The following is a 27,337-nucleotide window of genomic DNA, read 5'->3' on the forward strand; positions in this document are numbered from 1 at the left end:
CTAGAGCTAAATTCTTCCCTATATTGTCAAGTTATTTTTGACAAGGTTTCCACGAACATTTGGTGGTGGAAATAATAGTCTTTTAACTAAATATTGTTGAAAAATAATAATTACATGGAAAAGAATAAAATTGGACCCTTACCTAATCCCTCATACAAGTATTAACTCAAAATAGATAAAAGACCTAAATATAAATCTTAAGACTATAAACTTTTAGAAGAAAATCTGGGTCATAAAACCTCACAACATTGAAATTGGCAGTGATTTCTTGGATATGATTTCAATGGCACAGGCAACAGAAGAATATACAAACTCCCTAAAAAATAAAAGAAAATATTGTATATCCAAAGACAATGTAAACAGAGTTAAAAGTTACTAATAGAATGGGATAAAATATTTCCAAATGCTATATCTGAAGGTATATTAATATTCCAACTAGAAATCCTAAAAATTAACAACAATAAAGGCAAACAATACAATTTAGAGATAGGTAAAAGACTAACATAAATAATGAATCTCCACAGATAACCAATCTTAGTTGTCTGTTGGATGGAAACTCTTGTTTCTCTGGTTCTGGTGAGTGTTACCTATTTCTTCTTTGTAGTTAATCTCTTTGAGTATTTTCTCTAGTGCTGGTTTTGAAGACATAAATTCCTTCAGTTTCTGTTTGTCATGGAAGCTTCTTATTTCTCCATCTAATTTGATAGAAAGTTTTGCTGGGTAGGAAATTTTTGGCTGGAAGTTGTTTTCTTTCAGAGTTTGGAATATGTTACTCCAAGCCCTTCTGGCTCTCATGACTTGGTTTGGGAAGTCTGGAGTGATTCTAATTGGTTTGCCTCTGAATGTCACTTGGCCCTTTGTTTTTGTTGCCTTTAAGATTCTCTGCTTGGCTTCCACATTGGTCATTTTGACAATTATGTGGCGTGGGGATCCTCTTCTCCGATCCTGTCTAAAGGGAGTTCTATAAGTTTCCTGGATCTGTGTATCAACCTCTTGCTCTATATTTGGAAAATTTTCTGCTATTACTTCCTTGAAGAGATTGTTGATCCCTTTGGTATCACTTTCTTTTCCCTCCTCTAGTCCAATTATTCTTAGGTTAGCTCTCTTAAGATGGGCCCATATTTCTTCAATGTCAGATTCCTGCTGTCGGATATTTTTTTCTAGATTAGAAACTATGCGTTCATTTTTGGATTGCTCATCTTCTAAGAGCGAGATTCTGTTCTCCATGTGGTCTAATCGGTTGTTTGTGCTTTGAATTGAGGCCTTTACTTCATTAATTGCATCCTTTATCTCTTTTTGGCTCTCTCTGAGTTCTTTTCGAAGCACCTCTATTATTTCTACAGTTATTTTCCTGATTTGATCTTCTAAAAATCTCTGATTTTCTGTTTTATCGGGTTCTGATGTTGTGGGGTTGTGCGCATTCATTACTCCAGTGTTATTCCTCTTTCCCATGATTTCGGAGGTTTGTGCCTTCTCTGGGTTCTTCACTTGGGTCACTATGGCTTCACTTAAGGTGCTCTGGATCTCGAGTCTGTATTATCTCAGACCCCACTACTCCTTTACTGGGTTGTATCACAGAGTCTCCGACCCAGGGAGTCGATAGAGGCTGCTTTAGACTGTGGGGGGCGCCAGGTTGCACGTTCTCCTATGGTGTGATATCTCTGCCACCGCCACCCCCTCACTGAGTCAAGTCCCAGGGGGTACAGTACTGGGATTTCTCCTCTGTGGCCCGCAATTTGACTCACTGTTCTTGAGTACACAGATGTAGCTGTACTGGACTCGGTGAATTCCCTGCTGCTGCTGCCGCCAGTGGCAATATGGCGCCGCTGCCACGCCCTCAGCCGTGAAGCTGGCGTTATTTTTTCTTCTCTGGTTTTGATTTCCACTCTGAATCCCTGCAGCGTGTGCTTAGCTCAGCCACTGGGAGCTTTAAATGCTGTCTGCGCCGAAAGATCCCGCCTGGCTGTTCCGCAGTGGCTCACCTCGCCTTGCTGTAGCCGTCCGTTGAGTTTGCCGCTGCCGCGTCCTCGGGCGCGTGTGTCTCCTCTGTGGCCCTGAGCTCTGTTCTCAGTCCGCTTTCTCTCTGGAGCCTGGTGGTTTTTTTGTTTTTCTGGTGATGGTGTTTTCTGGCTATGAAAGGCGCTGGTTTTGTGGTAATGGAAATTGGTTGTTAGTGGGGCTCTTAAGCCCCGCTTTTCTCGGTCGCCATCTTCCCGGAAAACGAGAAGTGGGAACTCTAAAACATTGTTGGTGGTACTGCAAATTAGTGCAACTACTTTGGAAAACAGTATGGAGAATTCTCAGAAGAATGGGAACAAATCTACCATTTGATCCAGCAATACCACTGTTGGGTATCTACCCAAAAGAAAAGAAACCAAACTACCAAACTAATGCATGTGTATCTATGTTCATAGCTGCACAATTCACCATAGCCAAACTATGGAACCAGCCAAGATGTCCATCAACAGATGAATGGATTACAAAACTGTGGGATATGTACACAATGGAATTTTACTCAGCCATCAAAAAAAAATTCAATTACATCATTTTCAGGGAAATGGATGGAACTGGAGGACATTATGCTAAGTGCGATTAGTCAGGAACAAAAAATAAGAAATCGGATGCTTTCCCTAATATGTGAGAGTTAGGGAGAAAAGAGGAGCAAACAAGACAACCTAAATGAGGAGAAAGGAGGGGGGAAGAGGAAAATCTCTAAAGCTCACAATGTACTTAAACATATCGAAATCAATCGCTAAGCCAAGCAAGGGAGGGAGGGACGGGGAGATAATGGGGTGGGATTTGGGTAGGGGTTAAATCAGCGATGAGTACATGTTTGTACACACAAGTTTTTTACCCCAATAAGTTGTATGAATATAATGCACCAATTAAAAAAAATTTAAAAAAAGACATAAATTCCTTCAGTTTCTGTTTGTCGTGGAAGCTTCTTATTTCCCCATCTAATATGATAGAAAGTTTTGCTGGGTAGGAAATTTTTGGGTGGAAGTTGTTTTCTTTCAGAGTTTGGAATATGTTACTCCAAGCCTTTCTGGCTCTCATGACTTGGTTTGGGAAGTCTGGAGTGATCCTAATTGGTTTGCCTCTGAATGTCACTTGGCCCTCTGTTTTTGTTGCCTTTAAGATTCTCTGCTTGGCTTCCACATTGGTCATTTTGACAGTTATGTGGCATGGGGATCCTCTTCTCCAATCCTGTCTAAAGGGAGTTCTATAAGTTTCCTGAACCTTGCTCTATGTTTGGAAAAATTTCTGCTATTATTTCTTTGTTGATATTACTTATCCATTTGTTTTCACCTTCTTTTTCCTCTTCTATTCCAGTGATTCTTAGGTTAGCTCTCTTAAAATGGGCCCATATTTCTTCAATGTCAGATTCCTGCTGTCAGATTTTTTTTTCTAAATTAGAAACTATGCGTTCATTTTTTAAATGATCTTCTTCTAAGATCAAGATTCTATTCTCCATGTGGTCTAGTTGGTTGTTTGTACTTTGAATTGAGGCCTTTACTTCGTTAATTGCATTCTTTATCTCTTTTTGACTGTCTCTGAATTCTTTTCGAAACACCTCTATTATTTCTACAGTTATTTTCCTGATTTGATCTTCTAGAAATCTCTGAATTTGTTTTATCAGGTTCTGATGTTGTGGGGTTGTGGGCATTCATTGCTCCATTGTTATTCCTCTTTCCCATGATTTCGGAAGTTTGTGCCTTCTCTGGGTTCTTCCCTTGGGTCACTACAATTTCACTTAAGGTGCTCTGGATCTCGAGTCTGTGGTATCTCGGTCCCCACTACTCCTTTACTGTGTTGTATGGCAGAGTTTCAGACTCAGGGAGTCAATCAAGGCTGCTTTAGACCATGGGGGGTGCCAGGTTGGGCATTCTCCTATGGTGTGATATCTCTGCCACCGCCACTCCCCCACTGGGTCAAGTCCCTGGTAGTACAGTACTGGGATTTCTCCTCCAGGGCCCGCAATTTGACTCACTGTTGTTGAGTGCACAGATGTAACTGTAGTGGACTCGGTGAATTCGCTGCTGCTGCCGCCAGTGGCTATATGGCGCTGCTGCCATGCCCTCGGCTGTGAGGCTGGCGTATTTCTTCTCTGGTTTTGAGCTCCACTCTGAGTCCCTGCAAGGTGTGCTGAGCCCAGCCCCTGGGAGCTTTAGATGCTCCCTGTGCCGAAAAATCTGCCAAATCCCTCCCGGCTGTTCCGCAGTGGCTCACCTTAGCTTGCTGTCCGCCGCTCCTCTCTGGAGCCTGGTGGGCTGTTGAGTGCATTGGTCTAGAGCTGTCTGGTGAAGTCGCCGCTGCCGCCGGCAGTAAGGCGCTGGTGCCGCATCCTCGGGCGTAAGGCCAGCGTATCTCCTCTGTGGCTCTGAGCTCCGTTATGAGTTCCCTTCCTCTCTGGAGCCTGGTGCTGCAAAAGAAGATGGCGCCCGCCGCTCCACGTTGCGGCTCTGGCTGCAGCACTGCGGTCTGGTTTCTTTCTGGTGCCTCATTTTTCCAGCCCTCTTTTTCTCTGTCCCTTGTAATTACATTTTTTGTTTCTCTGCTGATGTTGTTTTCTGGCTATGAAAGGCGCTGATTTTGTGGTCATAGAGATTGGTTGTTGGCGGGGCTCATAAGCCCTGCTTTCCTCTGTCGCCATCTTCCCGGAACTTCACAGACTGCCATTTGTATGCTCCCTTTGCAACCTTTCCAGGCATCTTCAGGAAAATCATAATAGGATAATATTCCTCCACAGAGAAGGAACCATCGAGGCTACCAACCGCTCAGATAGTTGGTCCACTTGTACATCATGACCCCCATGGTGTCGCCGGCCTCACCCGGCTCACTGGCGAAGCGCCCCAGGCCTGCAGCACCCTGGGCCATCGCCCGGAGCCCACAGCCAGCGGGAGCGCGCCCAGCCTGCCTCACATCCTCGGCTGGGGGCGGGGTCGCGGGGTGGCAGCGGGAGGGAGGCTGGCGGGCTGGGCCCGAGGGCAGCGGGGGGCCCGAGTACAGCGAGCTGGCAGTGGTCGCAGGCGGCGCCACTGCGGCTACCTGGGCCTCCACCGGTAGGCCAGAGCCGCCAAGTTTATATCTTTGTTGCTTTTGATAGCTTGGTCTTACTTTAAAGGTGTCAGATGGTGTATACAAGGGCAAGTTGTATTCTATTCAATGGTGAAGGTTGAGTGACAAGGAATGTGCTGAAGTAAAAAATGCAATAATAGGGTAAAGTAGCAGATAGGATCAAGTAGAATTAGAGGCTGAGTGTAGTATGGTAAATATATATTAGAGATTAGAGGCAATGAATATATAGAAGGATTCTAGTAACTAGTTTAGGATGTTTAGAAATAGTGATATAAGGTGGATTTAATTCCAGACAAAGAAAACAAGGGGAACTGCCACGCCCTGCCTCCCTTGGAAGTCTGCGTGATCACTGCATGCATGATGTGGAACACATTTCTTGCTTGAAGAAAGCAAGCCCTGAGGGAGCATGGTTCCTGGTCAGACTACTCCTTGTTCTTGGATGTTCTTTTGTAGCTCTTGTCTTTTGATAATGATTCTATTAACTTTTCACACTCATGGCTCAAGTGATGCAGAACAAGGTCCTGGAATCAAGACTATAGGAACAGGTAAAACTGATTCCGTGGAAGGTAAATTTTCTGGTAATATGTTTGAGCTCTCAGATGCCCCCTGCCTTGCTCCAAGCTATAATAAAATTGGCTAGAGAAGAAAGAAGGAATTTCAGCATATCAGTGGATATATTATAACAGCAAGGAATACTTTAGGAAAGCCCAAAAGAGAACTTAGTCATACAAAAGGTTTAAGCAGTTAGAAGGCCTGCTTAAGAACATTATTGGGAATAGGCTGTGGAAACCCTCTAAGGAGAAAAAAAGCTAATCAGTACCATCTACTGGAGACAGGGGATAGATAAGGTAAATGAATTCAGAGAAGTTGTTCAATGGATAGGAAATCAATTGGTAAAAACACAGTATCAATTATCTCTGAGATGCCACTGAAACATTAGTCAGTTTTGTGTTACTAATTTAGAATACAATCAGACAAAGTATAAATGAGACTCTGTTTGTCAACATTTGGCCAGAATTTCTGGTAACAATTCCTTGGATATTACTGCCTTGAAAAAAGAGGAATCAAAGAAACATTCACCCATGTACTCTCTTCAGAACCTCAAGCCTTTCAGCTTAACAAAAGAGGAGGACATGGACAAAGCCTGAGGAAGAGTTAAAGGAGATTCTATGAAAGGCTGAATTCTCCAAAACTCTGGATGTGACTCCTTTCCTTTCTGAAATTTGCCCACCTGCAAGGTCAGGGGGCTGAACTTAATCACAAGACCAGTGACACCACAGGTCTTCCTTTTGTCTTGTTTATAATTGGTGATTTACATGTCCTTCACTTGGTGCCTCACTATTGTTCTTTTGTGTTTACACTTTTCTACTGGGAATTTCACTGGAAAAGGGTATAAAAATCTTGGTTTTGAAAAATAAATTTTGTCAGTTGCACAAGAGGAGGCAATTGTCCGTGTCAGTCATTTCAGGTTTCTCCCTCCCAAGTTCTGGAGAAAAATCTCCACTTTTAGCGCCATGAACAGGGACCTGAAGGAGTTTATTTGATAAGGGGGAGAAATTGATGCAGAAAAAGCCTCTGCAGAACTAAGCCGAATCCTTGCCCCACCTTCCAAGAATTCCATCCCAATGGTTTCAGTGGGTTTCAGTGCTCCGGCCAAGCTGGTCCATCACAGAAAACCGAGAGATGAAAGTAGAAATGAAAGAAGATACTGGCACTTTGGAAGCTGAGACAGGAGGATCGCAGGTTTGTGGTCAGCTTCAGCCACTTAGTGCAGCCCTCCACATCTTAGTGAAACCCTGTCTCAAAATAAAGAATAAAAAAATAATGTTGGGGATGTACCTGGGAGGTAGTGTGCTCATGGATTCAATCCCCCATAACACACACACACACACACACACACACACACACACACACACACACACACAGAAATGAAAGAGGGAAGAAGCTTGTAAAAGGTGGGGGAAAGCCGGGCGTAGTGGCGCATGCTTGTAATCCCTGCGCTTGGGAGGCTGAGACAGGAGGAACACACAGGTTCAAAGCCAGCCTCAGCTACTTAGTGAGGCGCTCAGTAACTTAGTGAGACCCTTTTTCCATATAAAATATAAAATAGGTCTGGAAGGATAGACCGGAGGTAGAAAGCCCCTGGGTTCCACCCCCAGTACCACCAAAAAAAAAAAGGTAAAGGAAGAGAGCAAACAAACAAGCACACTCAAACACACACACACACACACACAAACACACACACACACACACACAAATACCACCACCACCAACAACAACAAAACAATTCTACAAATATATGAGTACAGAGCAGACTTGGCCTCTGCAGTCCTTTTGGGTCTTTATGGAGTCTTTCAACCATATTAGGTTCATTTTCTATATCTGGTTCTTGATCATGTTCCAAGTATTCTCACTTGCTTTGTACACTATAGCAATGATGTCAGTTTGTATTCTCACTTTTTGGTCTCCTTCAATGTTTGGGACCCTGGCCTGGTGTCTCTCTCCATCTGTGCAGGCACTGAGTGCCACTGGTATCTCTCCTGCTATAAGCCTGGGTTTCTGAGCTTCACAGGACTTGTACCTGCATTTCTTCTTGTCCACAGAGGCAGCCAGTAACACCGGGGCTGAATCTAGTGTGAGCATGGTTGCTCACACTTTCCACAGACCCTGAGTCTGCATCTCTCCCTGCCTACTTAGGTGGCAGGTACCATGGGGACCAGACCCGGTATATATGTAGGAGTTTGTGTTCTCACAGATAGGGCTGTTTTGGTCTGATTTCTCCCTGGTCACCAAGATTGGGTGGTGTATGGCAATTTCTGGAGATCATACTAAGATTCTGTGCCCTGTGTACTGTAGGCCTCTTTGCCTAATTAGCCCTGGGGACCGTCTGCTAATCTGTGCCTCATCTGTGTCTCAGGCCCCTCAAGTCAAACGTTCCTGCTGTCTCACTAGGTGGTTTCCCACAGGGACAGTTAGTTCATTTTTGGTGTTGCTGAGCACCACTCTAGACCTCTGGAGACCAAGGTGGGATTGGCAGCTGCTGCCACAGGTTATAGTATCCTGGCTGTAGGATCTCTGTGAAACATGGAACAAGGTGCTGACTGCTTATAATTCCAATGAACTCCAGCTGCTTACTTAGCATCAAGTCATTGGGTTTTTTTCTGGGGGACTCTGGAGGTCACAGTGCCAGCAGTTACCATGTGGTTAGGCATGGAATAATTCTTATTTTTTGCCTCTGGATTTCACTAAATCTTTTGCTCTGGTTGCATTTGAGATTCTTTCTTTGGCCTCTACACTATCGAATTTTGTTATAATGTGGCATGGGGAACCTTTTCTATGATCTTGCTAATTGAGGTTCTATATATTTCCAACCTCATTTTCTAAGTTTGGAAAATTCTCTGATATTGTTTCTCTGATATTGTTTCTCTGAAGAGACTTTTTGTTCCTTTAATACTGGTTTCTAGATCCTCCTCTATAACCATTATTCTTAGGTTTGCTCTTTTAAAGTCATCCCAAATTGCTTGGATATCCAGTTCATGAGTTCATATTTGGAGGGATCATCTTCTAGGAGTGAGAATCTGTTTTCTATTATAGTTGTAACTGTGCTGTGGGCTCTTTTCCTCTATTTCACTAGAATTTGTTGAATATGAAAATTTAAACTAACAGATGGCTTGGTGCAACATAAACAAATCCTTATTACAAAATCAATAGGGAAGAGAAGAAAAGCAATGTGCCTGGTGGGCACATTAAAGATACTCAAAATGGAACTTTGTCCCCATCCCCAACCCTGGCCCCTTAAATACAGATTTTGTATTGGTCTGTTCTTATCAGTGTTACCAAGTCAATGGGATAGTAATTTATTTCTTAGACAGGTGGTGCCTCTTTGTTTCCGGACAGTGCATGTAATAAGTGCAGGAGTCAATAATCTACCTTGCTTTTACCTCTGTTGAATTGGGCTATATTTGTTGGCCATAAACTATGGGGGCTTTGAAGCAGCACATGTAGTTTACCTTTCTTATACACGGGTAGGTTTCAAAGAAGAAAAAGTAAATAAAGGCACTGATTGCCTCTGTATTTTTAAGGTTAAAGATTTCAATTGTCTAGATATTTTAAGGCTGAAGACCTTAATTTTCTTTACATTCTTACTATAGATTAATCATTAGAACAAAGGAGAGAGAGAGAGAGAGAGAGAGAGAGAGAGAGAGAGAGAGAGAGAGAAACTCTGCAGTATAACAGCTGCAGCCCTTCCCTACCTGAGTGTGGAGATTCCTCTCAGGGACTTGGGAGGGAAAGACCTGAAATGAAGGACCAGGACAATTGCCCCTTGTGCAACTGAAAATTTAATTCTCTAAAACTAGGATTTTTATACCCTTTTTACAACTAAGTTAAGTATCACTTTCTCATGGGCAAAAACCAGACATCACAATACCATGAGGAATGTAAGAGATGGAGAAGGTGTCATAAATCACTAAGATACAATCATCAAAGAAAACTAACAAACTAACAAATGCAGGGCAGAGCCACTCAGTAAATGATTAAGATAAGGTCCCTCTTTCACTGGGGGGCCTTGAGGTATGAATTCCGGAGGGACTGGAGTACTATCTGGAGTCTTGGGGGAGTCTGGCCTTTAGCCAGCCTTTTTTCTTTCTCCTTTGGAATCTTTCATTCCTCAGGCTTCACCCATGTCCCCAGTCACCTGAGTACCTATGTAGCTCTGCTGCTTGGTGATCAGTGGGTTTAGGAAGCTAAGGAGGGAAGAGGTGGTCAGTTTGGGCACCTTGTTCTCTCCAGTGTCACTATGGGGAACTGCAATTCTATTGGGTGTATTGAGGGTGTCCTCCTTGTCTCATGAAGAATTTGGTTTTTCTTGTAATTGCAGATGGATTTGTGTATTTTGCTGATTTGTATATATATAGACATATAACACACATGTAAATATTTATTTTTAATTTATTTTTATTTTTGCTTTTTACACTTTTTGATGCATTTTCAAGAGAATGGTTGGAACTAGAGAATATTATGCCAGACAGTCTCAGAAAGTCACAGCCATAATGATTTCTCTCATATGTAAAAACTAGAGAAGAAATAAGTAAAAAAAAATTCAGATAAATATGGAGCGAGACCAGTAGAATAGTAAAAGGGGAATGAGAGAGGAAGAAGTAGCAGGGAATAGGCAGTACTGATCAAGGAAACAGTTCAAATACTGCTATGTTTGTATATGAAAGTATTAGTACTAGTCTTTATTTTTATATTTTCTTTTAATTATCTTTTTGTTACTTTGATTCTCTTTTACATTTGTTGTTTTGTTTCATTTATTTTGTCAATTTATTTTGCTGTCCTTGTTACTCATTATCTCCTTAATTCTCCCTGCAAAAGTTAAATATACCTGTGATTTTTCTCTGTATTTTTCTTCTAGTGTTTCTTTTCTCTTTAGCATTTACTTGCTACCTCTTTTCTGACATCTCTCTTTGCACATTATAAGTTTTCCTTTATTTTTCTTTTTATATTCTAAGCCTTCTCTTACCTTCCTTACCTGTTGTCATTTTTACCATTTTTAAAACTACTTAGTTTATAAAATGTCTGCTGTCACCCCCATGCTTATTGTGGTGGCCTTTAGTACTGGGTATGTTGTAGTGGACAACTGGTGTTTAATGTCTTGCCTGAAACCTACAACCTCTTGCATGCTAGGAAAATATCCTAACACTGCACCTTACTACTAACACTTTAGAGGAGTTCTCTTGTAACCAGCTTTTATGTTAAATTCACTGGCAATGATACAACTGTTGTAGGTTTTCCATCTCCCTTATTTCTTTGCTCCTTAGGCTGAGGTCATCTTGGCTCCATATTGTAGCCTGTGCTTTATTGGTTTTCCATTCTCTGTGGTTTCCCCTAACCTAAGAAAAAATTTGGCATTGTCCCATGAATGGTCAAGGGAAGAGTGTCCTAGTTGGCAGATTCAGCAATGCAAGGCTCTGAGACAGGGCAATGCTTCTCTTTGTTTCATGAGTGACAGAAGGCCCATCTGGCTAGAAGGTGCTGAGTGAGGTGAAGACATGAGGAGAGTTGAGACTGGGGAGTGGGCAGGACCTCGGTGGCCCATGGCAAGGCAAGGTCTGACTTTAATTATGTGCATTGGACCTTTCATTAAATGCATTGAGAACATTCTTCTTCCTTTGCTCCCTTTTGCATTTGCCTCCATAGTGCTCAAACACTGGGAAATGTGTAAAGACTAGTTGCTTCCCAGGAAAGTGGGAGAAGTGTCAAGCATTGGGGGCTGTAAGGCCTAAGGGTTTAGAGAAAGGTAGGGCTTGGTGATCCCACAGCTGAGCGGACAGTGTCAGCCCCATTTAAAATATAGGAAATTAAGTCCTTAAACACATATAACAACTGTGTTTTCTTACATAAATTGTGTTAAGAAGAGCTGGTTACAGGTAAGTGATTAAATCTCAACAGTCTGCTGTCAGAAAACTCTCAAACTTTTAACCATTTTTCAACTTTAACCTGAACTCATATCTCCTCTTCTTGATACAAGAGCAGGTGTTATGCAATTTGATGTTACTGTATAACTTCTGCCCTCTCTGAACCACTAATTTCACTCATTTTATATGGAGTCAGCATTTATGGAGAGACTGCCAAAAGTCAAGTACTGGGCTGGTACCCTGTTCTCTTCAAAGGCAGGCCAGGTCAGGTCTCACAGCTTGGGTCTCGACACTACTGCAATGTATATGCCAGGGTGTGGTGTTTTCTGGATCCTTTGAAAAAGAGAGTCATAATCATGAACACTTATATTCTAGATTAGACAGCTGAGGCTGAGTGAGATTAACTAACACAGCACCTGCTCATGAGTCACATTGTGTGGATGCCTACTTTCCTCAGATAACCTTAAAGAATAGATGACCCCAGAGTTCACAGAAAACTCAAGGGCTCCCTGGGCCAGGTTGCGATCACCACCCTTTCTTCTTCTCTATATATTTCTGGCATATTCCCACATATTTTAGCCATTAGTAGTTTCAGGGATTAAGCAAAATCTCAGAAATGTTACCATTTAATTTTCACTAGGATGGCCATTAAAAAAAAATACCTAGTGTGGGAGCTAGGTGTGGTGGCACATGCCTATAATCCCAGTATTTGGGAGGCTAATATGTGTAGGAAAGGCTTTGGGTTTAATTGAGGTAATAAAGGTGTTGGTAGCTGAGAGATGACCCTCTCATCTTTCTTTGTTTGAATGTAATCTGTGAACCTCTCTGTCTGGGAACATAGACAGAAGGGAGTCCTACATATCAGTACACTTCATACCTGCATGACTTGCATTCCTGCTGAGATGAGATGAGTTCTTAGTCTGTAAGACACAAGGGGGAAACTTCTCAGGGCAGTAAATATGGGGACAGGATGAGAATTCAACTGATTTCCTGTTGCAGTTTTGAGTTTGGTTATTCCTGCTTGTGACCTTTGTCCAGGAATGGCAGGTATTGAGTGAGTTTGCAGCAGAGAGCAGAGGCATTTTCAAACTCCTTTTATATTTTTTTTTAGAACTTGAAATTTCTTTTCTTTTAATTTTTTTATTGGTGCATTGTATTCATACATCATAATGAGATAAAAATAATACTTTTGTAGACATACATGTCCACATCACCCAGTCAGCCCCTACCTGATCCCCACCCCGTTCCCTCCCCATCCCTCCTTCCCATGCTTGGCTTAGTGGTTGGCATCTAGTATTATAGCAATTTATCCAAAATTAACATTGATAATCTCACATAACAGTTTCATTTGTCTGATACTAAGATTTTGATGACTTAAAGATAACATTTCAATATTTCTTTTTGCTTTCTTTCTTACCAGAGAATATTTCTTTCTTTTTCTTTTTTAAGGTGAAACTATCATATATTTATTTATTTTTCACAAAAAATCGATCCTTCTATCCTAATATGGAATATGGACTCTAGATACCCAAAATGATCTCGAAAAAGAACAAAGCTAAAAGATATATATTTTCTGATTTCAAACCATATAAAGCTACAATAATTGAAACAGTGTAGTACTGCTATAAAGGCAGATATATAAATTAGTGGAGTAAAATAAAAAGCCTAGACATAAATTCTTCTATATATGGTCAAGTTATTTATGACAAGGTTTCCACGAACATTTGGTGGTGGAAATAATTATCTTTTAACTTAATATTGTTGAAAAATAATAATTACATGAAAAAGAATAAGATCAGACCCTTACCTAACACCATATACGAATATTAACTCAAAATAGTTAAAAGACCTAAATATAAATCTTAAGACTATAAACTTTTAGAAGAAAATATGGGTCATGAAACCTCACAACATTGAAATTGGCAGTGATTTCTTGGATATGATTTCAATGGCACAGGCAACAGAAGGGTAAACAAACTCCCTAAAAAATAAAAACATATTGTATATCCAAAGACAATGTAAACCGAGTTAAAAGTTACTGATATAATGGAATAAAATATTTCCAAATGCTATATCTGAAGGTATATTAATATTCCAACTAGAAATCCTAAAAATTAGCAACAATAAAAGCAAACAATACCATTTAGAGATAGGTAAAAGACTAACATAAATAATGAATCTCACAGATAACCAATCTTAGTTGTCTGCTGGATAGAAAATCTTGTTTCTCTGGTTCTGGTGTGTGTTACCTATTTCTTCTTTGTAGTTAATCTCTTTGAGTATTTTCTCTAGCGCTGGTTTTAAAGACATAAATTCCTTCAGTTTCTGTTTGTCACGGAAGCTTCTTATTTTTCCATTTAATTTGATAGAAAGTTTTGCTGAGTAGGAAATTTTTGGCTGGAAGTTGTTTTCTTTCAGAGTTTGGAATATGTTACTCCAAGCCTTTCTGGCTCTCATGACTTGGTTTGGGAAGTCTGGAGTGATTCTAATTGGTTTGCCTCTGAATGTCACTTGGCCCTTTGTTTTTGTTGCCTTTAAGATTCTCTGCTTGGCTTCCACATTGGTCATTTTGACAGTTATGTGGCATGGGGATCCTCTTCTCCAATCCTGTCTAAAGGGAGTTCTATAAGTTTCCTGGACCTGTGTATTGACCTCTTGCTCTATGTTTGGAAAATTTTCTGCTATTACTTCCTTGAAGAGATTGTTGATCCCTTTGGTTTCACTTTCTTTTCCCTCCTCTATTCCAATTATTCTTAGGTTAGCTCTCTTATTTGGTTTCACTTTCTTTTCCCTCCTCTATTCCAATTATTCTTAGGTTAGCTCTCTTAAAATGGGCCCATATTTCTTCAATGTCAGATTTCTGCTGTCGGATTTTTTTTTCTAAATTAGAAACCATGCATTCATTTTGGAGTGATCATCTTCTAGAAGCGAAATTCTATTCTCCATGTGGTCTAATCGGTTGTTTATACTTAATGAGGTCTTTACTTCATTGATTGTATCCTTTATCTCTTTTTGGCTCTCTCTCTCTGAATTCTTTTTGATACACCTCTATTATTTCTACAGTTATTTTCCTGATTTGGTCTTCTAGAAACCTCTGAATTTCTGTTTTATCAGGTTCTGATGTTGTGGGGTTTATGGGCATTCATTGCTCCATTGTTATTCCTCTTTCCCATGATTTCAGAAGTTTGTGCCTTCTCTGGGTTCTTCCCTTGGGTCAATATGACTTCACTTAAGGTGCTCTGGATCTCGAGTCTGTGGTATCTCAGTCACCACTACTCCTTTACTAGTTTGTATTGCAAAGTCTCAGACACCCAGGGAGTCAATCAAGGCAGCTTTAGATCATGGGGAGTGCCAGGTTGGGTGTTCTCCTGCAGGGAATTGTTGCTATGGTGTGATATCTCTGCCACTGCCACTCCCCCAGTGGGTCCAGTCCCTGGGAGTGCAGTACTGGGATTTCTCCTCTAGGGGCCGCAATTTCACTCACTCTTGTTGAGTGCGCTGATGGAACTGTAGTGGACTCGGTGAATTTGCTGCTGCCGCCAGTGGCAATATGGCACCACTGCCACACCTTCGGCCATGAGGCTGGCGTATTTCTTCTCTGTTTTTGAGCTCTGCTCTGAGTCCCTGCAGGGTATGCTGAGCCCAGCCCCTGGGAGCTTCAGATGCTCCCTGCGCCGAAAAATCTGCCCAATTCCTCCCAGCTGATCCGCAGTGGCTCACCTCAGCTCGCTGTCCACCACTCCTCTCTGGAGCCTGGTGGGCTGTTCAGTGCGTTGGTCTGGTGCCATCAGGTGAACTCGCCGCTGCCGCTGGCAGTAAGGTGCTGCTGCCACGTCCTCGGGCATGAGGCCGGCATATCTCTTCTGTGGCTCTGGGCTCCGTTCTGAGTCCCCCTCCTCTCTGAGGCCTGGTGCTGCAAGAAAAGATGGCGCCCACGCCGTTCCATGCCACGGCTCTGGCTGCAGCACTGCGGTCTGGTTTCTTTCTGGTGCCTCGTTTTTCCAGCCCTTTTTTTCTCTGTTCCTTGTAATTACATTTTTTGTTTCTCTGCTGATGGTGTTTTCTGGCTATGAAAGGCGCTGATTTTGTGGTAATAGAGATTGGTTGTTAGCGGGGCTCATAAGCCCCGCTTTCCTCCGTCGCCATCTTCCCGGAAGTCTCTCCTTTCATATTAACCTAATATATGTTATTATTTTTTTTTTGGTGGTACTGGGGTTTCTGGAAGCCTTTATACCTCCAGGCTACACTCCCAGACCCATTTTTTTATATTTTTTTGGAAACAGGGTCTCTTAAACCAGTGCGGCTGGCTTAGAACCTGCTCGATCCTCCTGTCTCTGCCTCCCAAGTGCAGGGATTACAAGCATGTGCCATCATGCCCGGCCTAATATATGTTATTTTAACTAGAATTTGTAGCTTTGGAGTTGCCAGTTGCAGTTACAGAGTCTCCTTTATATCTCTGAAAATCAGGGGTGGTAGCATCACCCTATTAAACATGCACATTAAAGTCAAGGAAAGGAGTAAAAAATGCATTACATTTTCTTGCACTTTTTATATGGCTGTCCCTGATAATTTTAGAGTTTCTCATGCCTGTTCTATGCTGATATTAAAGCACTATGACATTGCTTTTCCTTAATTACATTTCCAAAGAGCTCTATTTGTCCAGAGATTTCATAGGTATGCTAGAGGCACATCTCCATCTGAGTCCACACATGTGGTTCTCCATCCACATGAAACTGTGCTAGGAGATTTAGACCTACACCTGGCATAATACCTATGGATGGTATTTACCTGCTTGGTTTTGATTCAGTGCATGCAGGAATAAATGCCTTCATTTATTACACATTAAGTGGAATTGATGGAGTTCTTCTGGTGCTTTCTAGAGAAAGACTTCATCCAAAGGTGACAAACTATAATGTTAAACATTTATGGATGCTTATGAAACTACAATGTAAGCAATACAAGCAAGTGAGATGATTGTGAATTAGTACATGTTACCATTAACATTTCCACCTACTTAGGCCAGTATCCAGCAACCCCAGATTTGAAATAGATGAGCAGCAGTGATTGGTAACCTTTAGTCTTCCTGATAACACTGTTTAAAGTGTTTACTAACTGATAAGAACAGATACTACACTTTATATTAGCCAAAAGACCAAGAGTTCAAACTAGTGGGAGTTCAAACTAGTGAGAGTGAACTAATTCAGCCACTATGGAGATTGGTGTGGAGATTCCTTAGAAAACTGGGAATAGATCCACCATATGACCCAGCTCTACCACATATGGGTATTTTTCCAAAGGGATTGAAATCAGTGAACTACAGTAACATATGCATACCTATGTTCATAGCAGCACAATTTGTAATAGCCAAAATATGGAACCTACCCAGGTCTCCATCAACAGATGAATGGATTTCAAAATTATGGGAAATACACACAATGGAATTATATTCAGCTATAAAGAAGAACAAAATCATGGCATTCACAAGAAGATGGAAAATTCTAGAAAGCATTATGTTAAGTGAGATCAGTCAAGCACAGAAAGAAAAGGGACACATGTTTCCTCTAATATGCCCAAACTAGGGAGCATTAGGAATACTAGAGGGCCTCCAGATAAGGGAAGGGAAATCTCAGCAAAGTTTGAATGAAAGGATAGGAGAGGTAAAAGGCTGAACCTGATTAATGGAGGAACTACATCTGAACATGTGTAAAATAATGAATATAGCATGGATACCCAGGACACTCATTGAAGGGAGTTGGGGGGGGGGGAGGAGACCAAGCACAGTTTAAGTGTATACCATTTATTTTCAATTAAAAAAATAAAAAAGTGTTTACTAACATCTCACAGAATATAAACTCAAGAGAGATCTAAGAGGTGTGTGAAACTTCCACTGTGAAAGGGTACCTGGCTCCTTCAGTTATAGGTCATGCATAGCCCATCAGTTTCTGCAGAAGGATACTGAGAAAAGGATGTTCACAGGAGCAGCATGTATTTTCTATTTTCTTTTGAAGATGTTTTAAGTTTTTACTTGTCATGATGATTTCTAAGCACTCAGTTTTGGGATCTCTGCCATAGTAGTGTGATGAAGTGTCATGAGGGTCAAAGAGCACTAATACAGGACTAAAACCAAGTGTCTTCCAAGGCCTTTTCTCCATGTGTTTGAGAAATCACTCATTAAAAAGCCAGAACCCAACTTAATTGACCAGAATGACTGAAAGAAAAATCTGGGACCTTTGTTTTGAAATCTTTTTTTTTTTTGGTGGTACTGGGGTTCCTGGAAGCCCTTCTACCTCTGGGCTACCCTCCCAGACCTATTTTTACATTTTTATTTTTAAACAGGGTCTCCTAAGCCAGCGCACGTGGCTGGCTTAGAACCTGCACGATCCTCCTGTCTGCCTCCCAAGCATGGGGATTACAAGCGTGCACCACCACGCCCGGCTTGAAATCTTTTTTAAAATCTGGTCCTACAGATTGAGCCCAGGGTCCTGCACATACTAGTCAAGAACTCTACCTCTGAGCTACATTTCCACCCCTGTTTTGGAGTCTTAGGTGTTATGTATGTTGCCTATAGTAATATCTGTCACAATATTGATAGTCTAGTTAGTTGAGTCCATCTGGCCACGCAGGTTGCTCATCTCTTCTGTCCTTTCACACAAGTCGTTCTCAGGTATGTAGCATGTCAGAGAGATGAGACCATTCTTGGGCCCAGCATTTGTCTATGCCCAAAGAGCAGCATGAATCTTTAGTGCTCAGTCATCAATTGGTGCTCTTTCATCCATCTCCAGTGTCTCCCTGAGGAGCCCATTCCCACATTATCCTGGTGGGTTTGCTTGAACATGTAGTAATGGTGACTGTGACACAGGTCTTTTCTCTTATTATATAACACCAACAACATGGAGTGTTCACAAGGGATTCACAGGGAAGAACATGCAGAGGCCCAGCAAGAACACTTGACTCAACCAAATGTTCAGGATGCTCACTCTGTGTGAAGTATTCTGCTTGGGACCAAGGACATAAACAGTGAATACCACACAGAGTATTCTGTTGACATCCCCACAACCCACTGAAAGTATGCATATAGAAACCTCCAATTGAGGCCAAGTATAGAGATGCCACTGACATAATTATGTGCTCTTGATAGAAGTTTCCCAGAGTAGGAAGTGCTTTTATTTGTCAGAGGTGAATGGTGAAGAAAGGTTCTACCAGATTGCTTTTGAACTCAACCCGGATTTTTAAAAATGTACTTTTAGTGGTACATTTTAGTCTTATGTTATAATTTAGTTTATAGTGATAGTGACATATATGAGATTTTTAAGCATCAGAAGTCTTCCATATGTCACCCAGTAAGTATAAGCTTGGAAACTTCATAAGTAAGGGTCTGCATGTTTAGCTTATTAGATCTATTTCATGAATGTTGGAATGATGTGAGCCATAGAGAAAAACTCAAGTTAGAAAGAATTTAATGTCAATGGCTTCAGTTGAAGCTGAGGGAATTGTATGGATAAAGGTCTTTAGATGAGCCTTCTTATTGATTTCAAATAATTTGGAATGATAAAAGCAATGGTGACAATTGCAAGTTGAAAAAAGTAAATGCCAGTGGCTTCCCTTGAGTTTCTTATAGGAATAAAATAATTTGGGTCTTAAAATGACCCCGGCAGAGTTCTTTATTGATTTTTTCACAGAATATGCACTCAAAGGAGATCAAAGTAGAGGTGTTCATGATTCATTGCCAAAGGCCAAGGTGCAAAGGACACCTGACTCCTCTAAGTCCAAGTAATGCATAGGTGGCCCTTCTACTGGCTGCATGTCTGATCCACCTCCTTTCCCAGAATATAAATCTTCCAGGAAGGCCTCAGTAGATCACTGCTTGGCAGTACAGACAACTCTTCAGGAACCACCCTGCAAAATTCAGAATATACATCTGAAAGGAAAACCCAGAGGAGAAAATTGCTGAAGAAAACCAGTGATGGACCTGTTTTCAAACTTCTCCATTGAATCCTGGTTTCTCCTGGCTATCAGCTTGTTGCTACTTTATCGGTAAATAACTGTTCAGGCTTCTATCTTCTAAACCATGGGGTTGAGGTAATCATCAGGCTCTTTACTCCCTTTCTTTTTGGAAAGTCAAAGGAGATAATACAGGGAAAGTTGCTATAAACCCAAAGGGTTTTCCTATGATCTTCAGATCCTTTGAGTGCCCTCCCTACCCCACCTTATTTCTGTGTCTAGGAGGATTGACTTTGAGGTGATACCTAGAGGAATGCACAAGAGTTTGGCAGAAGCATATTATAAACAACCAATCATGATGTGCAGTGGGAACCTTGCCCTCTTCACAGACCTTGGGAATACTGGGAGTGGCTGGGATTTTTAGATTTTTGTTTTAATATCTTTGCCTTCCTTTCTCTGTCTTCCTGAAGAGGTATGTGTAAATCTTTTTCTCTGTGGACATTGGGACTTCTAGCTTCCCTTCCTTTACCTTCATCAAGGTTTATACAAGGTTCTGTAGTGCACCTCATATATCCTGGAATGCTCAGACTCAAGTCTTGCTTGTATCTGAAAGCACTCTTGGGGAATGTGGAACCATTACCAAATGGTACAGCCATATTTTCCCTATATGCTGCTACATGGACAACCATGTGAGAATGGCAGCTGCAAACTTCACGTGGATATTATAAGGCTCTTCTCCTAGCCCTTCTTCTTTTCCAGCCTGATGTCTCTCAGTCACATTGGAGCAGGGAGGTTTGCAGCATCCAAAAACCTCAGCTGTCAGTATCAGGACAGAACACATCAAGGATGAGTTGCAGGCAGGGTTTCCCTAGGGGCCACCAGCCTTAGTGGGTTTTCATACTGAGATAGTTGATGTAGAGGCAGGATTCTAATAGCTTTACATTGAATCTCTATGAATATGATTATGACTGGCACTGTGCTTACCAAATGAGCATCTCCAGTTGGAAGTACAGATTCCTTGTAGAGGAATGGCCTTATCCCTGTTTTGTTAATTATATATTCCTCTGAACTGTGTCATTTAGGAAAGAGAGAACCAGTCAGCCTTACCAACAGATCAAATCATCATTATTGTCTCACAACAAAGACTTATAGGTCTCTGAAAGTGTTCAAGTTTATTTAAAGTCCATAAAATCTTTGAATTCAAAGGAGGTCAAAGTAGAGGTGCATGTAACTGTTTGTCAATGGCCAAGGTGCAGAGGGTGCCTGAATCCTTCAACTCCATATGTTGCACAGGTGTCTCTTCTACAGGCTGCAATTCTGTCTCGCCTTCTTTCTCAGCACATAAATATTCCAGTTGTCATTCTATTAAAACAAGAATGCTATGTCTATTCCCAGATTGTTCTTGGAAAGCATATATAAGAAGAAATAGATACTAAGACATGAACATACCTTAGAGGAAAGGAAAACTATAAAAAAAACCTCAGTGGAAATTGTAACATAAGCTTTCCATGACCTCATGTTATTGAGGAAATCTAGGTATATAAATTCTTATCATAGGTGCAGAAGTAAAACAAGTCCCCTCACCTACGTAGAATGAGAATTTCTACTTCACCAAAGAGGCAAATTCTTAAATTTAATTCTTAAAATTAAATTTAAATAAATTAAATCCCCTGGAAAATATTTACTCTGAATCTTCCAGGAAAACTCCAGTATGGGGACATGTATCAAGCATTCACTTTAGAATTGCAAGAATTAATCTTTCAGCTACTTTAGCTAGTCATTGTCAGTTTGGGAGGTCTCACAGTAGAGGTGGAAATGGAGATGGTGAATGGATTGCTGTTGGAGGTTTCACTGTTCCTATTGCCCACAAGTCACCTTCCTGGCTTGACCTTGCCATTTCCTTAGTTCATGACTGGTTATTCCTCATATATGTAAATTCACAATCCCTGTGATTTGTCTTTCTCTTTAAATTTATAGATATGGAACCTACTCACATGGAATTTTTAAGAAGATGGGGATTCCTGGGCCAAAACCACTTCCTTTTGTGGGAAATATTCTCTCCAACCGAAAGGTGAGCATTGTTTGAACTTCTCATGATTGCAAATTCTAGTTTACTTCCATCCATCAAAGTTATGCCTTGGTAGGAAGTTCTGAGATTCCAGGTTCTCCAAAACAGTGTGTGGCCACAACCAGACTATGGCCAGGTATCCCTAGGTCTGTTATCAGCACTTTACAGCCTCAGGTTTAGCTTTGGAGCATCTTCCAGAAAGCTATTGCATCATCTTTGGACGCTCATGGCATGATATTGAGACTTTATGAGCATTGGAATAGGATTTTGTTCCTGTCTAGTAAAGATTCCTGCCCATAAACCTATGTACACTACATATAAGCTTCCTTCTTCATTCCTGAGTCTATAAAGCAGCTTTTCTTTTCTTCCGAATGGAAAATTCTGAATGTTCATTTTCAGGCAGCCAAGTTCACTACTGGTATAGATTCAAATATTATTTTCATTCTTTCAGGAACTGCTAAATCCCCTGTGATTATTTTTTCATCCCTCCCCTACCTTTCTACTTTCTACTCATTCCTCTTTGAGGAATTGAGAGATAGTGTTTATTTTTCTTTAAAATGAGCACTCTAGGGTTGAGTTTAAGTAGGGATTGGCGATAACTGTTACAGGACAGCGGGTGTCTATTGACTTCAGATAATTCACCACATAATGAGTTTTGTTTCTCTAACCAAAGGCAGAATCACTTACATAAAATCACTAAAGAATGAATGATTTGGCAAAATTATTAAAACATGAGTTTGAATGCAATGCAATATGTGTCACACAGACTGGATTTTGGCTGAGTCTTCATTGCTAACCTGATCTGATACTTGGTTCAGGGCTGAGCACCTGGATAGACAATACCAACCTCTCATCCAGAAAGCCAGCAGCAAAGCCTGTATTCAGGCCCATCCCTGCTCAGATTTTCTTTCCCAACTCTCATATATTATCTCTTGGATTCTAACTTTTGCACATGAGCTCTTCTTTGCCTAATAACCACTTCACAAATACCTTACTTCTTTTTCTCTTTGAAAAATCAATAACTACCTCTTCATGTACAGATAACCCAAGATCCACATTTCTAGAACTTCATTTGTACAGTTAAAGTTCACAGTGGCAAGTGTGACTTAGCAACAGGAAGATGTCTTTTGTATTTTCAGAAGTAAAAACACAGATTGGTGTTTAATTTTTCATGTCTTGTGAGTAGGGATGGCCTCTCAACATGTGCTCACATTGATGGGGAACACTGAGGCCAAGTCCCCTTTGTCATTCACTCACTTACTCAGTTTGTCACTCAACAACCTGCTGAAGACTTGCATAAGTCTGTTAGACTAAAGAGGTCTTGTGCCTTCAATTTCCTAATCCTACCAAAATTCTACAGAGAGTGCATGAAAAAAAGAGAGAGGAATGTTCAACTAGGAGATTAAAAATGTGCATGTGCCTGGAACTTCACTGTCTCTCACATTGGTTTCTTCACATTCCTTCAGTGGGAGCAGAAGGCATTCATGGGTTTGTAGAATTCTAGAGATAACACATGCACAATCCCAAACACTTTAGAAAATTTAACAGTTAAGATTCATTGACCACCTGGTGTAGTGGTGCACACTTGTAATCCCATCATTCAGGAGGCTGAGACTGGAGGATTGCAGTTCACAGACAGCCTCAGCTACTTAGTGAGGCCCTCTGGAACTCAGTGAGACCTGGTTTCAAAATAAAGAATAAAAAAGAGGGCAGAGGGTGTAGCTCAGAGGGTAGAATGCCCCTGGGTTCCATCCCCAGACCCTCAAAAAGTAAAATAAAATAAAAAATAAAAAATAAGATTCATTGACCAAGACAATTCTTGTAATATATACAATACTTAGAGAAAACTCAAGGATGACTTTAAATTCTCCATTTCAAGTATCTCTTGCATTTTCTTTTTTCCTTATCCATCTCCAAGAGCTTCCTCTAACTGATAGTGAGGGATAACAAGCCCCGATTTCATGCAATTCCAGTCACTTGTGCCCCATTAAAGCCATGATCAGTATATATAGAGCCATCACGGATTTTCATTTTGTTTTTCTTTTCAGGGCACTTGGAAATTTGATGAAGAGTGCTATAAAAAATATGGGAAAATATGGGGGTGAGTATTTTGGAAAGATCCTTTCTGAGGCTATCCATGATCCTCCTATATCAGCCACCCAAGTATTAAAATTAAAAGCATGCATTACCACATCCAGATCATTTTTAGATTTTAAATATTTTGTCCATTTCTTGTGGGGATCTAACCTCGTGTCTCACCTATGCTAGGCAAGTATTCTACCATGATCAACAAGCTCAGTAAAGATATTAGAACATGTTAAAAATACTAAACTTATGGCGAATGTGGAACATACATATTTGATGGGACCATGCATACCACATGTATGTTCCCCTGATATTTCCAATAATGCTCTCTTTAAGGAGTCATTTATCTTTCCGTCTCTTCCTTGCCTGACCTACATATGCCACATTTTGTGGACACTCCAGTGACTTTTGTGATTAAATTGTTCAATTGAACTGGGAGCTAATCTTGCTGTGTGTTGTACAACCAGGAGTGTAGATTATATTACATCAGGATAAAATTCTGGTTTCCTAGGTACAATCCCAGGTGTTAAACCTGGCTTATTAGGTTTAATCTGCCTTCTTTTTCACATTCAGGTTGTATGATGGTCGAATGCCTGTTCTGGTTATCACAGATCCAGAGATGATCAAAACAGTGATGGTGAAAGAATGTTATTCTATCTTTACAAACCGGCGGGTAGGCATACACTTTAAAAAAAATTTTTTTTTACATGGGATTGAATCCAGGGGCATTCTACCTCCCAGCTACTCCCAGAGCCCCTTTTATTTTTATTTTGAAACAGAGTCTTTCTGGTTGATAAGTCTTGCTAAATTGCTGTGTCTAATTTTCAATCTGTAGTCCTCTTGTCTGAGCCTTCCAAGTGCTGGGATTATAGGCATGTGCCACTATGTCCAGCAGGCATACATCTTTTAAAAATAACTATACTTTATTATTTAAATTATTTATTTATTTATTTTTATTCATGCATTATAATCATACATCTTAAAGGAGTACAAGATGATAGAGGAAAACATGTACACATCACTCTTTTAGTCTTTCCTCAACTTCCACCCCATTCCCTCCATCTTCCCTCCTTCTCATGTTTAGTTTAGTGATTGATTTTGATATGATTGTGAATGTAGGAGATGGGAGGGGGAAAGAAGAAAATTCCCTAAAATTTTTATTTTTTTTAAATATTAGATTTATAGTAAATTGCCAGAAAAGTAAGGAAGTTACCTTTATTATGCCTCTTTCCTAAAAATAATGTCTTGCACTAGTATTAAATATGTTGCTGCCAATAAAAAAAGCAATTGAAATTAACACAACTCATGGATCTTATTTCCACTTTCTCAGTTGTCTGTATTCTTGTTTGTGTGTTTGTTTGTGTGCACCTGTGTACCTATATGCAAATTAATCACATGCACATATGAACAAACTGAGCCTCTCTCTCTCTCTCTCTCTCTCTTTTTTTTTTTAGCTTTTGTGGATTCCTTTCATCAACATTTTTTAGCCTTCAGCATAGAATCCCTATATATACCTTGTTCAGATATATACCCAAAATATGTCATTTTCTTTGGGGTGTTTGTAAGTAGTTTGATGTTCTTAATATTTTTGCCTATTATTGTGGCTACACACAGTGCAAGTGAATTCTGTGTTGACCTTGTATCAAGAACATTGCCAAACAAAGTTATGAGTCTTAGAAATTATTTGTGTGTACTCTGATATTGTTTACATTGATAAGGATATCTCCATAATATATGGGCACTTCTACTTTCCCTTCACAATCTATATGCTTTTATTTAAAATTTTCCCTTATTTCACTACCTAGTACTTTCAGGATGGTACTGAGTAATGGTGAGAGGGGATGATTTTTAATGATCCTGATCTTAATGGGAAACATTCTGCCTTTCACAATGACATGTGACATTAGCTGGAGGTTTTTTTTTCTGTAACTATCTTTATATCTTTATAGTTTCTGTAGACTATCCTTATCAAGTAGAGGAATTTTCCTTCTCTTCCTATTCAGCTGAATTTTTATCATCATAGGAGAAGAGGCAATGGAGATAAATATTGATGGTGTATCCATCCTGGTGCCAAACACCTAGTAGACAGTAACTAAATATTTATTAAATAAGTGATGTCCATTCAATAAATTATACAACTATAAATATCCCTATGCTTACAAAGGACAAATTACGTTTCATTTGGTATTACAGGATTTTGGTCCAGTGGGATTTATGAAGACAGCTCTCTCCATATCTAAGGATGAAGAATGGAAGAGAATTAGAACAGTGCTGTCTCCAACTTTCACCAGTGGGAAACTCAAAGAGGTAATAAAAGAAGAGGACTTTTCACTGAGAATAAAATAGTGAATCTAAGGACAGGGAGAGAATGAGATTATAGTCCCTTTCCAAGCTGTGGTCATTTAAGGTAGAGCTTTCTAAGAATGTTCTTTTGTCCTTATAGCCTAGAAGGCCCTTTTTACAATTTATTAAGAAATTTCACTTATGGATTCATGATCAAGAGTATCTTGTCTGTGTTGGACTTGAGTCTCCATGTATAACTGTGGGTCATATTGTGTTTTGTACTTAGATGTTCCCCATCATTGATCACTATGGAGATGTGTTGGTGAAAAATCTGAAGCAAAAAGCAGACAAAGGCGAGCCTGTCACCATGAAAGAGTAAGGAGCACTGCAACTTCTGTTTTTTGAGCTCTGTCATGAGACCCTCCAGCTGTTTTCCAGGGAGCCACTCCCACTGTAGAGTTACTTCAATGACCACACAAGGAAGGGGTGTGGAGATAACACTGCAATGGGCCAATCATAAAAAGGCATCTCTAGAGGGAGGCAGGCTATCTGGGGGGAATGGGTTTTTTTTCTCTATGTATAGGATCTGGGATTAGTTTAGCTCTTTGCATATCACATTAGATATTCACAGGACAAACTATATAGTTTAGAAAGAAGAAACATACTCATACTGAAGTTGTGAGTCTAGAGAGTAGGTGATGATGAGAAATAAAAGTACTTGGTACATTTTAGAGGCAATTACCAGGGTAGGGAAGCTAAAATATGAAACTTGGAAGAATTTTAAATCTTCATGCTTTTGCTGAGGATACCTACATAATTTTCCATTTTTTTTATTGGAACATTGTAGTAATGCATCTTAATGGGGTACAAGATGGTAGAGGAATAAATGCACACATCACTCATTTAGCCCTTTCCATATCCCACTTCATTCCCTCTCCTATACTTCCTTCTCATGTTTGGCTTAGCAATTGACTTTGACTTGTTTGTGAATGTACATCATGTGCATTAGAGAATTTCCATTTTCCTCCTTCCCACCAGCCTCAGTTAGATCACATTATTTGCTCATTTTAATGTTCAATATTAAAAATTTCTAGCAATTATTCTTCCATTCACAAGGTGAATGGTACTCGTAAAGCTAATGATAGATGAACAATATACTTTATTGTATAAACTAGACTATCTAGTTTTGCCAGAACCACAGGTGTACATGCTGACCTTCCTGTGCTAATTGGGGACATGTGTTCTGTAAGTTAGAGGATCCCCAAGTTTATTTTGGGATTTTTTTTACTATTATTTTGAAATGAGGACATTATTGGTTTTAACCCTGTTCAGAAATGACTCTGCTCTCATGGCAGCCTCAGACTCCTTTAGTGGGGAAAAGGGTCTCTTGGGAACTGTAGGAGGGGGTGTGGAGAAGCAACAATCTTGCTCCACTTACTCTTATCAGGATGTTGATACTGTG

The 27,337-nt window shown here is 40.4% G+C and overlaps 1 protein-coding gene across 1 annotated transcript in view; it reads left to right on the top strand.

The window, feature by feature from the left end:
• Positions 1–27,337, top strand: part of LOC308268738 (uncharacterized protein) — a gene marked incomplete at both ends in the record, with an annotated part of 95,131 nt that overhangs the window by 51,683 nt on the left and 16,111 nt on the right. Inside the window, 8 exons of the mRNA XM_080703846.1 lie at positions 4,751–5,063; positions 5,533–5,645; positions 19,460–19,532; positions 21,417–21,510; positions 23,556–23,608; positions 24,166–24,265; positions 25,786–25,899; positions 26,162–26,250. Of these exons, the coding sequence (XP_080559972.1) occupies positions 4,751–5,063; positions 5,533–5,645; positions 19,460–19,532; positions 21,417–21,510; positions 23,556–23,608; positions 24,166–24,265; positions 25,786–25,899; positions 26,162–26,250 (949 nt within the window). The remainder of the gene's footprint in view (positions 1–4,750; positions 5,064–5,532; positions 5,646–19,459; positions 19,533–21,416; positions 21,511–23,555; positions 23,609–24,165; positions 24,266–25,785; positions 25,900–26,161; positions 26,251–27,337) is intronic.

This window comes from Muscardinus avellanarius, assembly GCF_963383645.1.
Source record: "Muscardinus avellanarius genome assembly, chromosome: 10".
Taxonomy (NCBI): Eukaryota; Metazoa; Chordata; class Mammalia; order Rodentia; family Gliridae; genus Muscardinus; species Muscardinus avellanarius.